A 17,569-nucleotide genomic window follows, 5' to 3' on the forward strand; every position below is an offset into this window, starting at 1 on the left:
TGTGAGAATTAGATGCTGCAAACCTACATTTTTACTTGAACAGATTCAACTCTGACCCTGCTTGAAGGACTTTAAAAGAAAATGTATTTTAATACATGCTTTCTGAACCTTGATACTGTGTTGAATTTGATGGATTTCTTAATCTTGATTGCTACCTGGAATCTCTGCAACAGACAATTATCAAGCTAAAACAGATACTGAGAAGTTAATAATAAACTCAGAAGTCTGCTTAACCACCTATCTCATTAATTATGTTAACAACACATTGGCAGCTACTTTGATTTAAACTCTCTGGGCTTGGTTTGCCCTGTCAGTTTCAGTTCACTATTCACACAGCTTCATTTCAGCTGTGCTCTCTGCCTTTCCAAGCACCCCAAAGAACACCCAAATTCACCCAAAGAGGCTGCTGTGAACCACAGGACAAGTACTCTGCATTGGAGGATCTCTGTGCACTCTAAAACTCCAAGACAGGTGCTCTGTTTTAGCTGGTAATACATTCTACTGCAACTAGCTGCTGCCTGATTTAGAGTAAACTGCTTCTCTGAATAGGAAAGGCTGTTTCTTTTCACCCATTGAAGTGTAACACAAAGGCCAAATCTCCACCCATTCTGAGCACAACATTCCTTTAGATCTAGCTTATAAAAAGGTAAGATTGCCCTGGAAGCAAACCAGAATACTCTTTCAGCCTCCTTGAAGAGATCTTGTATCTAGTTGGAAGGATGAAGCTCCTGGTGCTGTGTGGCTTTTTGTTCATCTTTCTCTTGTGTCTCAACGCCTTTACTGCAGAAGGTACAGTATATATTTCTAATGCAACTCCTTTCTTTTTCTATTCTTTGGCTATGTTGATTTTAATTAAAGAAAACAAACATAGCTTGACAACTGGAAAAGAGGGAATTTGGGAATGGAACTAAACTTCAGAATGTGATTGCCTACCAGTACTTTGTTTTATACAGTTGTTTCCTCTCTGTTACTACCTGTTGCACATAGTATAGAATGATTAATTTTGTTTATCTTAATCTGTGCTTGGAAACCTGTTACTCTGAAAAAAGTCCTGTTAGATTTTTCCAGTAGATAAAAATCCACCAATATAAACGCCCTATATTTTCTGAGTAGTGAGAAACACATTAATGGAGAGAGTTTCTATCCTTACGGAACAAGGGAATATGGAGGAGATTAACACAAATAGAGTAAATGGCAAAATCTTTATAGAATAGTAAACAGGTCAAAGCAGTTCTTTTGACTTTCACTCAGTCTTGACTTTTTTGTTTGATTTTGTTAGGTTTTTTTTTAACCACTCATATCCATCATTACTGCGTTACCTCATAGTACCCAGTTACTGTTTTGCAGTATTCCAAAGTGCAGAATTGCACAGAAGAGTTTAAATCTTAAAATACAGATTTTTCCATCTGTCTGTAGACACATCTCTGAAGATAGCATTCTGAGTTTGGAGGGTTGTGGTTTAGTACGATTTTAAATTTGAAAGATGTCACTTTTAGAGTTACTTGTTTGAAATTCATGTTTTGTATTGTAAATCTCAGAGACGCACCATGATTGTTCTATGGTGCTTATTTTATACAAGATGTAGAGAATGAATATGCAATAAGGAAGAACAAGCTGAATGTCCAAAGGTCAAAAGCAGTAGGTTTGCCATTGTTTCTATTTCCTAGAATGGGCTGTCCAAGGAGGTGGTGGAGTCACCATCACTGGAAGTGTTTAGGAAGAGACTCATGGGGCACTTAGTGCCATGATTTAATTGATTAGATGGTGTTGAGTGATAGGTTGGACTTGATGATCTTGAAGGTCTTTTCCAACCTGGTTAATTCTACCTATACTCTATTCCTATTCTACCAGAGTCTTATCTGAGTGGGAGAGCTCTTTGCCAAAGCTCTGGTCAGTGGCAATGTCATCATGCAATGTACCTGAAGTCCTTCTGGTCCTTTTGCATTTTCTATTTTTATTTATTCAGGATTCCCAGACCCTTTCAGGGGAACTTGAGGAACAGTGCAAGGAAAGTTGGAGAATACCTAGATGTGTCTTCAGGAGCATAGCAGAAGTCTGTCCAGGAAGTGCAGGAGCCGGCAGCACCAAGTAGAACCCAAACAAATACAAATGAAATCCTATAATAATGTTAGTGTGCTGCTTAGTGGTTTGGTGCTTCACTGCTTGAGAAGGTGGGAAGGAAGTGTGCAAAATATGCTGTCTCTCATTCATAAACATATTGGTGGGAAAGTAGGAAGTGCCTTTTTTATGTAGAACCTGTTACATATGAACGGAATGTGAGTGTTAACATCTTAAACCTCTTGGCTGCTAGAGCAGCCACCATCACTAGTCTTCATTGTAGAACTGTGCCACCAGGATTTCCTGAAAATTTAGCCTATGTAAGAGTTAGATAAGATCTTACCTGTCTTATCTCTGTCCTTTCTGTTTAATTTCTGCTCCAGTGTAAACTTTTCTTCTCCCTTTAACACATCCATCACACATGCCAAGTGCAACCAACAGCTCACTTATTTAGGTCTATTAGGGAGGGAATAATAAAATGGCTTTACATGTCCAAAGCAACTTATTCTACACTCCTCTGCATACAGACACAGAGATACTCTTTTTTCCCCTCTTGCTAATCTTTTTTATTTTTCATTAAGTGATGCAATTGTAGAAAGAGTGCAGAGCCTCTCTCGTAGGTTGAGGCAGCTGGAATTTGCTTATTTGTAATGCCTGCCAACATGTGACATTTTAAAGGGTTGAAATCTTTACAATCTATGTGGAGAAGTATGGAAAAGAACAATTCTTGGTTTATGCTAGGGACAAAACTATGCAGAAATGTAAAAATCAGTCCTGATAATCCTTTATTTCACTGATCTCTCTGTCAAGGATTTCAACGGTAAATACAGTAATTAAAATGTCTGTGAACTCTAACCCATTTGGAGTATATGCATGACTATTTGCTTTGCCTGATTCCACTGGTAATGTATTATTTTTTTCACTCCTAGGTCGAAAAATTAAAAAAGTCTGCTGCTCCAAGCCGCCAAAACTCAACAAAAACACTCGTAAAGGTAATATGATTTACAGTTTCACTACATGAATTAGGTAATCATTATAGATAAGTCCCATTTTTTTTCCATCTGCAAGCTACAGAATGTTTCACGCAGGTGAGTATTATCTGCACTGTACCACTGTTCTTTTCTTTCTCAGTCACATTATTGTGTTTGGCTTGGGAATAAATAGGAGTAGAAAATAATCCATTTAATGCTCCCAATGTAAAATGATTAAGACAAATATGAACTAGTCTAATGAAAGCATAAAGTGTTTGTATCAGTTCCAGAGGAGAAAGAATAGGATCATAGCGTAGTTCCTCACTGATAAGAACACAGGCTGCAAAAGTGAAATTCTATGGTAGCTTTGCCCACCATATTCTATCACCATTTACCTTTGACTGCATTAGTCTCCATGCTTTAAGAAACTGACCAAAGTGTGATTCTGAAAGTTCAAAACTATTCACGTTTTAAACTCTCAGCCCTACTAGGAACAAGAATTACCTGAGATGGAATTTATTCTAAATATGGGTGTCTACTGACCACACAAGCGGACTTAGGTTGAAGTACTTGGAAGCTTTTTCCTGCCAAACGCATTCTTTGCCTAGAGCAAATGGAAGGGAAAGGCCACCCTGTAGCCTTTTGAGATCATTTGTTTTAAGGGTCAATACAGAAGACCCCTAGCCTTCAAAGTGACAACAACAAATTTTGCTGCTTTTTAAAGTAGCCCCATTCTGAATGAGTGTTTCAAATGGTATAATTGTCCTTTCAAGACAACATTTTCACCAGTTTTTTTTCTTGCACAATGGAAGAATTAAATCTGATTTTAAAATTCTAGTTAGAGCTACCTTTTATAGCAAAATGAAGATTTCCTGCAGGAAGAATCGGGGGGGGGTGGGGGGTGTTAAGAAGTTATGGCAACTTCTGACATCTTATCACTGCTTTCACTGTATAAATATGATAGTTTTTCCAATCTTGTCCATTTTCATACATCTTTACTGTGGTGATTCGGCACCACTAGTGCAAATCCACTCAGTTTCCATCTTTCTCTGTGTCTGTAGTACCCCTGGTTTCAGTGACACCCCAGTAAAAAAAGCTGAACCATGAAAAAAGTCTAGAATAGAATTAGGTATGCTCTTCACAATAACATTTTAAATCTAAAGTTTCTGAATTGTTTTAAGTGGCTAGCTGATAAATTTCAGTAAACTTTAAATGTAGAAAATTTGATCTGAATTTATCTATTTCATACTAATTTAGCCTCTTGTAATCTTCAAATTAGTAATTTTATTATGAGAAGTTCCCAGCAAATTCCTTCCAGCTGATAAAAGTAGCTTAAGTGCATTATTCCCTCTTGGTTTTACATAACTTGGGTGTTTCTCTGTAGTTTTTCTCTAGCTGGTCCCCTTCCTTCCTTTCCAGTCTCCTGTGCTGAATCATGGACTTTGTTTTATAGGCAGAATCCCATTGGTTTCAGGTGCAGTGAACACATTCAGATTTATGCCTGGGGTGAGGGGTTTATAGCTGTTTGGGGGCTCCTTATTTAATTGACAGATGTAACAGCAACTGAAGACTTCAGCTGTAAATGATCTACAGCAGTAATGGTGGATTCCCAGCCTATCCTGAAGGATTGGAGAATACAATGCTGAATGCGCAGAGGTGCCTTTTATCTGTCTTGGCCTGAGACATATCAGGGTCTTACCTGGTTGAACCTATAACCTTTCCAAAGAACTGACATTTCATGAAATGAGCATAGCTATTATTTTTCAGTCTGAGGTATTTGCGGTTACCTCACAAAACAGCAACTATTTCAGGCTTTTTTTTTCATGCAACAGGTGTGAAATGTCTCTGATAACAAGTGCTTCCAAAGAGTACATTCCTTTGAAAGCATGCTGCTGTTTCCCCCTGGGTAAGATACAATGATACAGGTCTTCCAGAGTAATGGAAAGCACTATGTGAAGGGAGAAGAAAAACGTACAAAGGAAGAAGTCCATTAAAACCTGTAAATTCACCACAATGACCTGCAAAGGCAATTTGAAATGTCATCCTCTGTTGTCCCTTGTTAGACTGTTTCCAGGTTCTCTGAGCGCTCCAGTCTGCTAACTGTAACTATCTCCTGTCTCCAGTGGCAGTCAAACCCTTTTTAGGCCAGGCATTGCTGTTTGTTTAGTCCAGGGCACACTGCTCTGCTGCACACAGCTACCTCTCTATGTTGAGAATCTGCATATGTGAAAATCACAGAATCACGGAATGTTAGGGATTGGAAAGGACCTCAAAAGTTCATCTAGTCCAACCCTCCTTACAGAGCAGGATCACCTACAGTGCGTCACACAAAATGCTTATCTGAATCCCTTGCAATTCTTAGTGAAGGTGTAAAAGCCTTGGTCTAAGGCAGCACCTGCCCAAAGCTCACCACAGTGTTCTGTTTCAGATGCACTTCTGGTTTGCAATTGCACAGTGTTACTTGTGTTTTTGTTGCTGTTACAGGATTGATCTGTGGTTTGTGCTTCTACATAGCTGTCTTTTCTAGGAGAATGGTACTTGCTTTATTCAGTTTGCAGGCAGAGGACACTGCCTGCTCTTCAGCATTACTCCTCACTGTTCTTCCTGCTAGGCATGTGCCTAGCTGCCAAGCCACTCAAAGAGTAAGTCAGCGTGGCTTAAGGAGGGGTATCGTTTAACTATACTGGATACTTTTGAAGTAAAGCCACTGATGTCCCAGAACTCTGTTCTTCCATCAGAAACACTTACTGTTCTAGAAATCAAATATTTCAAAGCAATTTCAGCCTGTGGCTTTTTTTCCAGGAAAATGATGAATGTAATGATAGTAATGGGAAGATACTGTCTGTGTTGATTACGGGACTCAGCCTCTGAGGAGATGGAGAGAATTCTGCCCTTGTATCTTTGAAGACCTTCATCTGAATGCGGAAATTTCCAGCATTATTGTGCACCCTCAGTACAGGGGGGGAAATGCTGCTGAGAATGAGTGATTTCCAGGAATTTATTGAAGAGGGGAAAAAATTGCCATCACATTATTTTTTATTGTCAGATCACCGACAATCTAAGTCTGCCCATACAATCATGGCTCAGCTTCAGATATTGGTTTTGTGCTGTTTTTCACACTCTCAATTAAACATCTCTCTCCATTTCCTCTCCTTTTCATCTTTGTTTTGCAGGTATGAATTTCAAAATTACTCCGACGGACATGAGGAAATACTGCAAGCCCTGTCCTCAGCCAGCCCCTCTGGTAGTTTCTGGACCCCTTCCACAGTTAAAATGAGTGGACTGTGAACAGGATGAACATCGTCTGCCTGCCAGCGCTTTACTTGGTTGAGTGCCTTCCTTTCACAGATAGGATATGAGCGTACTTTATTTTTCATTTGGGAAAGGTTTCAGGCAGTACTGTTTATTCATTCACTCAGAATCCTTTATCTTGTTAATATTAGCCTGGCAGCTAAAGGCTTAGGCAAACCTGTCTGGCTGCCATCACACTCTGTGTCACTTGTGTATTCCTCTGCACCAAACAGGGATTTAGCCTCTCCAGTAAGAGAAAGAGGAGATCTAGCTGAATCACTTTGGTTTGCATTTTTTGATTGCCTAAAATCTGGGCAAGGGCTGATGTTTCTAGTTATCAGTATATACACATATTTAACTTTCTCTATGAATGATTTATTTTATATTGACAAAAGGATTTTGTTTGTAGCGAGGCACGTGATGTTTTTTTTCTGCAGCCTTCGCTCTCAGTGGTTGACATTAAGTTTGAAGTTAATTTCAGGCAAGTGAGAAAGAGCTAATCATTTAGAAAGGGCTGAGAAACTAGATAAGCAGTTTTTTTTAAAAAAGTGGCAAAGGACCAGATGCAAGTAGACTGGTAAGCTTTTCAATATCTCATTTAGGGGTTTAAATCCAGCCTTTAAAGCAAAGGGACCTGTTTTTTAACTTTCTAGAAGAAAGTCATCGTGTGATTATTATACAGCATACTGGAAACATGGTAAATCTAATCAGATTAAATCTCTCCCTCCTGGACACCAGTGTTGTGTGATCATAATTAATAAAAGTTACTAGAGCTTGAAATAAATGCCAAGAATAATACCAAAGGGCTGAATAGCAGAGAAACTGAAGCACCCTCTGGACATCACTAGCAACCAGTAGGGTCTTTGCTCATGTATCTTCTCTCCTTTCCTAACTGTCCCCTGCATATGCTGCTATTTCTGTGCCCGAGGTGAGTTCTTACACCAGAATTATTTGGATGTTCATAAATTCTGTATTCCTTCTAGTGAGTATGACAAGGAGTAGAAATCTCTTCTGTTGTTGGGCAAACTGCAGATTGCAAAAGGTAATTTTTCCCTCAGTACTCATAGTACTGCTGTTTCTCTTAACATAATTTTCTGTATGATAGAAATGATCTCAGTGCCCTTCACAATTTGAGAGAATTGAATAGGGACAGTCAGAGGCATGTTGTAAGCCACAGAGGCAAATACAATTCCCAAGGGTCAGATTTCTGGGCACTTGCGTGGGGACATGCTCTATTATTCACAATGTTTCTGTTGTACTGAGCAATTGAACCTATTTCTGGATCTTCTGTGTGCTTGTTACTGCTTTGTTTTCTTCTTGCTTTTGAGATTAGATAGACCTGACTCTCAGCATCTTATTTTTGAAGAGCTGACCATGCATAGCATTTTTATCTCAAGGATAAAGGAGCTGGCAGTCCTCACAAGAACTGAGTCAGGAGGTTTGTAAAGGAGCTGTGTTTGATTGTTCTGCTGCTGATAACTGGGCAAACATTTTTTATTTCTATTTTGTCTTTTGGCGCACACAGAAGGAATCTGTAGAATACAAATGGCAAGCAAACATTTAGAGCATTTTGTCTATTAAATGTGTTTGTAGTAGCATTTTACTCTGTAAAATATGGCCATATGTGTTTACAGCTCTGTATAAAGCATTGCTAGCAGGTATGAAGATTCTTTTCTCCAACTTCAGCTTAAAGCCAGTTCTTTTATATCTGAAAAATGCTGCATGATTTTTGTCTTGCCCTACACCCTCCAGTCAGTGTTCTTCACACTGCTCTTCCTTCAGACTGCAAAAACATAAGCTCCAAAGAACATTAAAACAATTGGATAAATGCTCTGGGACTCTAGAGGGTGCAGGGACATCATCCAATGCACTTGAGTATTTTTGTGCACTTAGGATGAGGCCAATCTGGAAGACTGAGGCTGAGGACTGTTCAAGTTAAAAATGTCACTTGTGTGAGGTGCAGGTCTTGGCTGAACAAAATAAATCAGGAATTCTCGCATTTCTTCAGCATGGATTGTGACTGGTGCCCAAACACTGTTTTACCTCCTCTAGAAGTGTCAGGGTGTCATGTGTCAGTCTCTGCAGGTGATTCCTTAGTAGAGTTTGAGTCTTATGCTCTCATGTTCTTCCTTTTGTTTTCCTTTCATTTCTGTGTATATTCATATGGCATTACCTGAGTGGAAACGTATTTGCTCAGTAGCTTTTCAAAATATACAAGCCATATGCTTATATAAGGTAGTAAATTTAGCCTGTCCAAGCTGACAAATGCATTTGTCTGCATCTTGTGTTTTGGTGTGCATTTGGCTGTCAAGCATGAAAATTGCCCAGCCTTCAAGTTCCAATAAAGATGTTTCTGAAGTATCTCTATGCCTGCCAGAACAGATGTTGGATTCTGATCTGACCTTGTCAACTAAGCGAGCCAGGTGGCTCCTCAGTTTGTTTAGAGCTTAATACCACCAGCTAACACCAAATCAGTCAGTCTTTTTTGGCACTATTATTGTGAATTGTCAAAAGCATAGATGAAATTATCCCTGCTGGGGCAGAGGGATATTTTGTAATGTCTTCTTTCAAAATGGGTAGTAAAAGAAATAAAATTATGTATTCTTTACACACCAGATGATCTTAAAAGGGATTATGGGAGCTTTTGCTGTTGGCCTTTCAGCCCTCTAGACTGTGTGGCCCACAACTGGTGGTGCAAGTGCCTGGGTTTAGCTGAAGACTCCACGATTCTGGAGAAGTTCCATTTCTCCAAAATACGGCAACTCCTTGTGATTGCATTTACCAAAGAAAAGTAAAATCCTGCATGGACAATATAATCTCAAATAATAAACTCAAGTGAAATATAAAATCAGAGGGCTAAATGCTTCCTGTTGTAGATTTATATATTATTGTATGATAGAATAGAATTAACCAGGTTGGAAGAGACGTTTGAGATCAAGTCCAACACTATCTAACCAACTAAACCATGGCACCAAGCACCCCATCCACTCTCTTCCTAAACACCTCCACCACCTCCCTGAGCAGTGCATTCCAATAGCCAATCATTCTTTCTATGAAGAACTTCCTAATATCCAGCCTAAACCTCCCCTGGCACAGCTTGAGACTGTGTCCTCTTGTTCTGGTGCCGGTTGCCTGGGAGAAGAGACCAACCCCCACCTGGCTACAACCTCCCTTCACGTAGTTGTAGACAGCAGTAAGGTCTCCTCTGAGCCTCCTCTTCTCCAGGCTAATTGTCCTGAACACTTAAGTGTTCATTACAGTAAATCTGGAGATCTGTTGCTTGATACTATTGTTTGCTGTTACTAACTCCCCCCTTGTGAGTAGCTTTAGCAAAATACTGTCAGATGGTGAATGCACACCAAGTTCCCATACACTTTTTACTAAAGTTTGTTCTGATAAGTTTGTCCAAAGTTTATCAACAGCTTTATCTTGCAGGTTGAAGGTGAGGGGGAACCCCTCATATACCTCCATCTTCTTTTGTCTAGTTTTTACTGCATGTACACAGCTGTCTTCATCACAGCTAATTACCCTACAGGACTCATCAAGTTGGGGTTTTTTAATTGCTGATGAGCAGCAAAGAGAGCTCCTTAGTCCTACATTAATTGACATGAGCAAGGGTATTGCTTTCAACCAGTAGCCCTTCAGCTTTGTAAGACCTTTGTCAGTCATTGGATGATCTGCATTATTTTTGAACACACAACTCCCTCAGTATGCTTTGTCTTTTGATCTTAGGGCAGGAATCTCAGCACAGAACAAATTATGAAAAATTACTTCTGTTTTCAATGTCTCAATGGCAGGAGCCTGGATATGGATTTTTCCAACTTGTCAATCAACTTTTGTGCCAACATTTGTTTGCGTATTTCACATGCACTGACAGTGAATATCTTCAGGTGTGGAAGATTTAATTCCACATTTTCAGGCTGATGCTTGACAAGGGAGTGGCTAAGGCCAGAGATTTGCTGTAGGATAAGCACCTTATGTTCATAATGCCATCTGGTCAGACTCTGAAAGCATATCATAGAAATCAGGTCACTATGTGCCTATGAGAGATCTTAAACTGAGCATGACTTGTCTATCCTCTGCAGCCTAACACAATTATAAAAGTCTCTAGCCCAAGAAGCTATCATACCAAGCCAAGTTTCTGTCAGAGGCTCCAACTGCATCCAGGTTGATAGTTCAAGAGCTGTTTAGGCTCATCTGACACTACTGCACAGGTATAAGGTACTCCTTATATAGGAGGCATTCAAGCCCAATCATTCAAAAGTTTAGTGCATGCAGAAACACCTGTTCAATGGATGGTTGTGATTGGCTGCTCATTAGGCACTTATACAATCTCTTAGCTATATTAATGTGCACATCTGTTTGTGTTAAGTGTAGTGCAATCAAAGCAGCTAGTGGGTCCTGGCTAATAGGATCTGCAGCAGGGTTTCCTTCACCTGACAGGCAAGATAGCATTTAGAATTTAGGTCAGTGAAGAAGAGTGGTTTTCTGCTGGGTTCTGTGTTGTTACTTGGTCATCATCACTGATCCCAACCACAGAGGGGTAAAAAAGACATTCCCATGGCACCATCTGCTTAGTCTATGGACCATACAGCTTGCTTGGTCTCTGAAAATCAAGTCTCTGTGGTGTGCTGTGCTGTTAAAATCAGCTCACAAAACCAACAGGCACTGGAAAATACTGTCTTTGCTTGGTGGATTTTCAAGACAAAACTTCCTGTTTGTGGTGTTGTAGAGCCCTCTGTCACAGTCATCACCAGCTGTGTGGCGTGTTCACTTAGCAATGCTAAAACCTATTTGCATCCCAGAATTTTCCCCAAGAGATCAATATGCCTGGGAAGAAAGATGTTTTCATACAAAAGAAGCGTGAATAGGTCCATCTGTTGACAAACGGCCTCAGAGAAACAGTGAGACGGTTGAAAACAAGATTTTGAAGGAGATAATGCAATAGTGTCTGCAAGGCCCTCTTCAAAGTGTTCTTTTCAATTCATTGGCTTTCTGGTTGTTAACTTTTTATTACCTGGGAAACAACAAATGATGGCAGTTGTCACTGGGCTCTTACCTTGAAGTTGTTTATATGCACCAAGGTTAAACAATTCATTCTTTTTCCTCTGACTTAGTTAAATATATACCAGCACTGCAGCTTGCTTCTGCAAAAATCTTCAGGCAAATGGCTGATGAAAACAGAGATTAAAAAAAAAAAATCTGAGCTGAAGTCATGTCTAGCAAAACACTATATGCATGATTGACCTTAAGCTCCATCTTTGATAATCTTTGAAAGGTACTTTGCTGGACTTGTATCAATTTCAGTCAAGACAACAGTTTTGAAAGGAGATCCTTAAATCTGAAAGTGAAGTCAACCCGTTAATTGTAATTTAATTCTACACTGTGCTTTGCACAATTCCCTGTCTTTTGAAAAGAAAAAAAAAACAACTCTCTTCTTCCTTCCCCAACTTCTTTCCATGCTTTCGGCTATTCCTAGACATGACTTTACTTGATGCCAAGTCTTTCTGACTAGAAGTTCTCACTGGCTAGAAAAGTCATCTTGACATTCTTTGTCTATACAGGATTTTATCTAAGGGAAATCGTGGAGAATGACTGGAGTGCACATTGCCAAAAAGGGTGTAAAGTGGTGCTGCAATGCTTCTTTCCAGAAATAACTTTTGTACCAAAGACAATTTCAACTGCATGATTTGGGCATCTGTTGCTGTTGAGGACTGTTGACTGTAGAAATCTGTCCCGGCAAGGGCTAGATAGGTGCAGTAAAGTGTATGAGGGAATACTCTGACAGTGCCACGTGTTTTTGAGGTAAGGTAAATTACCTCAAAGCTGAGTATTTAGGCCTGTTGTGTTATAAACAATTTGTTTTTAAAATACATTTTGCTTTCTAGGTTAAGAACAAACACTGCTTTGGTGTAAGGCTGCCTCAATGCTCAAATTTTCTGTGGCTGTAAGAGTGAAAGGCAAAGGCTGAGGTATGCCCCAGACATTTGGATCTTCCAGATCCTGGCAAGGTAAGTACCTTGGCACTTAGTCCAGCTAGAGAGTTGGTGGATTCTGTTCCAAGAATGATTTAGGCACATACCTGCATTTCCAAGAGAGGTCATAAAGACTCATCTGAAATTATGGTGTCATACATGTACCTGAGTAAAATCCAAGGACTGTGCCAGCCTCTGTGCCTGAAGTGCCAGTGTGGTCTGGTGCTGATATCTATAGCAAAGGCTTAAGTTCCCCTGTAGTCTTTGCATCCATCCCATTCCTGTACTTGAACAGCTGAATGTGGTTATACATGGCAGTGAAAGGAACATGTATGATTTTCATACATCTCCTGGTTCAACAATTCATATTACTGCCTTGTAATCAAGGCATCTATATAGTGATGTCTGTGGCATGCATGCCAGTCAAGATTTATTGGGAGAATGCAGTATTTTCTTGCTGTGCTTTGTCTTCTTGTCTTTCTCGGGCACAGAGTAGACTGCTGAGTAAACTATAAAAATCCTGATTCGTTCATTATTCCAACCCCAACTCTGAGTTACACGTACAATTTTTACAAGCAAAACAATGAAGAATACTAGTTCTTCCATAAATAACTGGGATTGTCTGCCTGCTGTTAAATGGCATCCTTCACACAGATCTGTGTCATGCTCCATGGCACCACATCCATCAGAGATCATGCTGCCAAAGTGAATGTAGGCTATACCTGGGTATTTTAGGGACAATTTTTTCATCTTCTATCCCTGACAAAACAATATGAGGAGAGCAATATGTAGCTTCCAACAAAGCAAAGCTACTGAATTATAAATGGATTTTGCAATGGTCTTTAAAAACCACTAAGCTACTAAAACGGCTTACCAAGAATTTTAATTACTTAGAAGAGGTGGCAAATGTTCTCCTTTCCTGAGTTCCTGCAGCACATTTTTTGCAAACACTCTTTGACAGACTACAACTAGGAGAAGCCATGTCTGAAATGAAGCACTGCGAGAGTTACTTCTTTTTCCCAGGAATTCCCCAAATCTTCACTGCTGCCAACCACAGTGATTCACTAACTCATGGTAAATCATGCAGGCAAGTGCTCTGCGATTTTTGTTTGCAGACTAGCACTGTTTCTGAGGGTTTTAAAGCACTGTCTGTTTACCAGTGTGGAAAAAGACCTACTAGTGTTTGTTGGGATAGAACAAGAGGGAATGGATTGAAGCTCAAGGAGGGTAGATTTAGACAGGATATCAGGAAGAAATTCTTTACAGTAAGGGTGTTGAGACAGTGGAACTGATTGACCATGCTGGCTGTGACCTCTTTTCTGGAAATATTCAAGGTCAGGCTTCTGACACTGAGAAATAATCAAGTACCAGAACACCTAGCTTTTGAAAAGGAAATTAAGCATTCCAGTTACATGGCTTTTGCCAAGATTTTCTGTGTGAAGGATAAGGTAATGTGCTATATCTTGCTTGAAGAAACCACAGTTTCTGTGCAGGCTTTATTTTTTTGCTCAAACTTTGTCTCAGAATTTCAAAAGCAAACAGCTAATTTGGGTGCTTCCATTCTATTTATCCACTTTAGGACACTCTAAGGAGGTTCAAGTCACAATAATACTTGTGGTCAGATGCTTATAGTCACCTCTCTGAATTTTCCTTTTCCTTTCCATGAATGAGTGTTTTTCTTCTGTATCCTATATCTTCCTGAATCCTTTGAGTTACCACTTCATAGTATCTGATTCTTATCAGACTAGCTATAAGGAAGAAATTTTTTTATGATGAGGGTGGTGACCCAGGTTGCCAAGAGAGGTGGTAAGTGCCCCCTCCATTACAACATTCAAGGCCAGGCTGAATGGAGCAACCTGATCTAGTTGAAGATGTCCCTGCTCATTGTACAGGGCTGAACTATAAGATTTTTAAGGTCTCTTCCAACCCAAAGCAGTCTGTCCAGAGTTTTACCATTCTCCTATATATTGCTGAGCTTTAGCATAGCTCAGGGGATCTGCAATATAAAAAGGGAGTGTAGACAACTGAGTTTACAACTTCATGTTGTTCTTGAAATGCCTTAAACCAAGCAGTACAGTATCACTTTGAACTTTCTATTCCTGAGCTGAGAGAGGTTTATAAATTTGGGCAAGATCATTAATGATCATGTTACTATATTTTGATGACTTTAATGTGAATTTAATGATCTTGGACTGATCATTTATAATATGCCTGTGGTAGAGATGAATGCTGAACTTGCACTACTGTGAGGCACAACTGTAACAATGAGATCCATTCAATTAATAACAAGAGAATAACACATGAGAGAGACAAAGAGGTGTTTATTGGCTTGCATTTAAGTCTGCAGAACTATAAAAAAATTCCAAGTAATTTAAACAAATTTGCATATCCCAAGTAATGGGAGGGAGCGGGCTGTGAAGACATGCATAAACTTTTATGTAGCAAGTGACATACTTGTTTTAGTGACAGGAAAGACCAGAGTTTGGTGGTCCTGGCCAAAGGGTCAAGCATGCATCTGTTAGGGGAATGGTTTGACTCTCAGTGGTCTTTTCCAACTGAAACAATTCTATGATTCTGTTATTGACAGTAACTCCCTACAGCCCCTCCCAGCACATGATTCAGAGAGTGAAGGCCAGAATGTAATTTGGACTCTTTCTGAACATGCTGAAGTTTGCATAAGATGGGCAGCATTTTTTATGCTAAATTTATTTACATGCACAAATGCACACACGCAAAAAGCTGAATATTCCTCTCCAAGATAACACTTAATGTCATATACACCCAGCACTGGGTAATGAGCATAGGAAAAAGAGTAGCTTGAGTCGTTATTGTATGAATATGAACTTCAACACTTAGCAGTATTATCCAGAGTCTAGAACAAAGAAGGCAGACATAAAATCTGAAGACTGTACATAGTTAATATAAAGCAGAGAGGGACAGAGGAAGATAGTTTGATCTCTGCTAATTCTTTAATTTTATTTTTGTCTTTATTTTTAAATTATGAAGACATGTAAGCATCCAAAGACTGATTGAAATAAAGCACATTAAAACTTCACACTTATATGCTAAGCAGGTAGGCAGCTCTAATGTGATTGCCTTAAGGTGGAAGGGTTGCCACAATATGGAAAGAGTAATTTATCTCTGGGACAGCTCAATCTTTGCCCTCTTTACTCAGACTGCCTATGCAGGTGCCAGTGGGTTCCAGCTTGGATGCTAGTGACTGAACAGAGGCTGTAAACAGGCATCCTATGACCACCCTCTCCTCCTCTCCACCTCCTTCCCCCTTGCCCCATCGACCAAACAGGGGAAACAGGAGCTCATGGTTGTATTGCTGTGTAATGTGAGGGGCTGTGGTCTTGTGGCATTTTATGTGCTGTTTTAGTGTTGGCATCTGTTGCTACTTCTCATCTACCCTAGGCTTTGGAATTGTGCCCAAATACATCTGTCTTGGTGGGGCCTGCAATTCCAAGATTCAGGGATGTGGAAACAGAAACAGGGTAGCTTTCAGCAGTGGTGGAAGCACGTTTCTTGTCAGCCATACTTGGTCAAGGAAGACCTCTGATTTTAGACTAAAATTGAGGTGTAGGGATAAGAAAAGTAAATGCATCGGTGCCCAGGTTTTTCTAAGATTGTTGAAGGCTCAGAGGCATAACAGAGCAAGAGCTGGCAGGCGTTTGTGTGTGATTAGTTTCATGTCTGGCTCTCGTGCCCTGGTAAATTCTGGTTTTGGTTTGGATTATGGGTTTGTGGTGGACAAAGAGAAGACTTCATGGTTCAAGGCATCCCAGGGGGCTTCACAAAGCACAAAACAACAGTTGCATCCATGCTGCACCAGTACACCTAAGCTGTGGTCAGAAGGGGTGAAGTCTGGAAAAATATTCCTTGCACTTTTTAAGCATCCTTCAATATGCAAAATTTTATAAGATTTGGAATTGTCTAACAAACTCTAATAGATAATGCTAATCAGTGACTCAAACCCAGAACTTTTGTTCTGAAAATACTGTCTCTTCCTAGATTTGTTTTCATACAAACAATCAGAACACCCTGGGAAGCAGATCAGATCAGATGTGTATTTTTCATTCTTTTAGGTTTCTTCCTACTTGATATCCTAAAAATAAATGAAATAGAAAGTTTCTTCTACATAGAGAGAGGGATCCTTCCATCCCAAAAACTGTTGGGACACAATATATTGCTGTCCTGAAACCCCCTTCTATCCCTTTTCTTCCCAAGAAGAAATTTCATCAAAACCAGCCTGGCTCTATGAGATGTATTTCCTTTGATCAAAGTATATTTTCTGACAGGAAAAAATACTCTGTCAGTGTTGATCGGTTACGTCAAAGCATATTTTCTGACAGGAAAAAATACTCTGTCAGTGTTGATCTGTTACGTATATATCTGAGTGTGCATAGATGCATATTAGCTAGGTTTTCAAACTTGAAGAGGATTAAGAGCTCAAACTCATTGAAATTCAGAAGGAGAGAGACATTTTGCTTCCTCAGAAATGCAGGCCCTAGAGATTTAGATCCCCAGGGGATGCAACCAGGGGAAAAGAAAGCTATTAACTTTGACAAGAGCTTTCCATCACTTTTTCTAAGAAAATACTCCACAGAAAAAAAAATGTGTTGTTAGTTCTGGATTGAGGAGGCAGGTGAGGACATTTAGGTATAATTTATGATTTCTTTTGGGCACCATGCAGGTGCATTTCTGTGATTATAACAGTGGTTTAATGTTACTGTTGACAGTGGTGGCATGGTTACATCTGCAGCAGGGATTACAACTATATCCATCTTGTATGTGTGTATCCCCTCCCACATAACTTTCAGCTTTGGTTTCCCATAGTGTGGATTTAAACGCACTGAAAATACATTTGTTTTTCTTAGCTGCCTTCTGAAGGTTCCCCTGAGCTTTACAGGCCACTGCAGAAGTCACAAATTGGTTTGACATGGAGCCTTTGCAAACACTGATCTACAAGAATAGTCATATGGAGTCACAGCAAAGATCTGGTCATGTAGGACATGGTTAGAAAAAGATTGAGATGACAAAAAGCCTTCCTCTGGTTTAACTGTTGAGTTTCTGGGAGGTAGTTATTTAATGCCTTTCCAAGACAGGGTTTGTATCTGTATCAACATATGTGCTAGTCAGTGATGAACCTAATTTTCATTAATTTGTTGAATCTGTTTCGGAGCCTTTTTATTTAGGCTTTTACTCTCTGTACTATTCTTTGGCAAGTTCAATAGTCAATGGTGAGTTTTGTTAATATTGTGCATGAGAGTT

At 39.6% G+C, this 17,569-nt stretch overlaps 1 protein-coding gene across 4 annotated transcripts in view; it reads left to right on the top strand.

Annotated features, from left to right (window-relative positions):
- Positions 1-493: 493 nt before the first annotated feature.
- CDHR1 (cadherin related family member 1) overlaps positions 494-17,569 on the top strand; it is a 70,248-nt gene continuing 53,172 nt past the window's right edge. Inside the window, exons 1-4 of one of the 4 annotated variants that reach the window (XM_068139986.1) lie at positions 494-789; positions 2,988-3,050; positions 6,203-7,362; positions 11,885-12,331. In XM_068139986.1, coding sequence (XP_067996087.1) covers positions 12,295-12,331 — 37 coding nt within the window. In that variant the 5' untranslated portion in view covers positions 494-789; positions 2,988-3,050; positions 6,203-7,362; positions 11,885-12,294. Of the gene's footprint in view, positions 790-2,987; positions 3,051-6,202; positions 7,363-11,011; positions 12,332-17,569 lie in introns of those variants that run through there. The other 3 variants (XM_068139984.1, XM_068139983.1, XM_068139988.1) reach the window with 3 other exon arrangements.

The sequence above is a fragment of the Melanerpes formicivorus genome, unplaced genomic scaffold (genome assembly GCF_026170545.1).
Source record: "Melanerpes formicivorus ecotype bairdi unplaced genomic scaffold, bMelFor1.0.p_v2 SCAF_6, whole genome shotgun sequence".
NCBI classification, from domain to species: domain Eukaryota; kingdom Metazoa; phylum Chordata; class Aves; order Piciformes; family Picidae; genus Melanerpes; species Melanerpes formicivorus.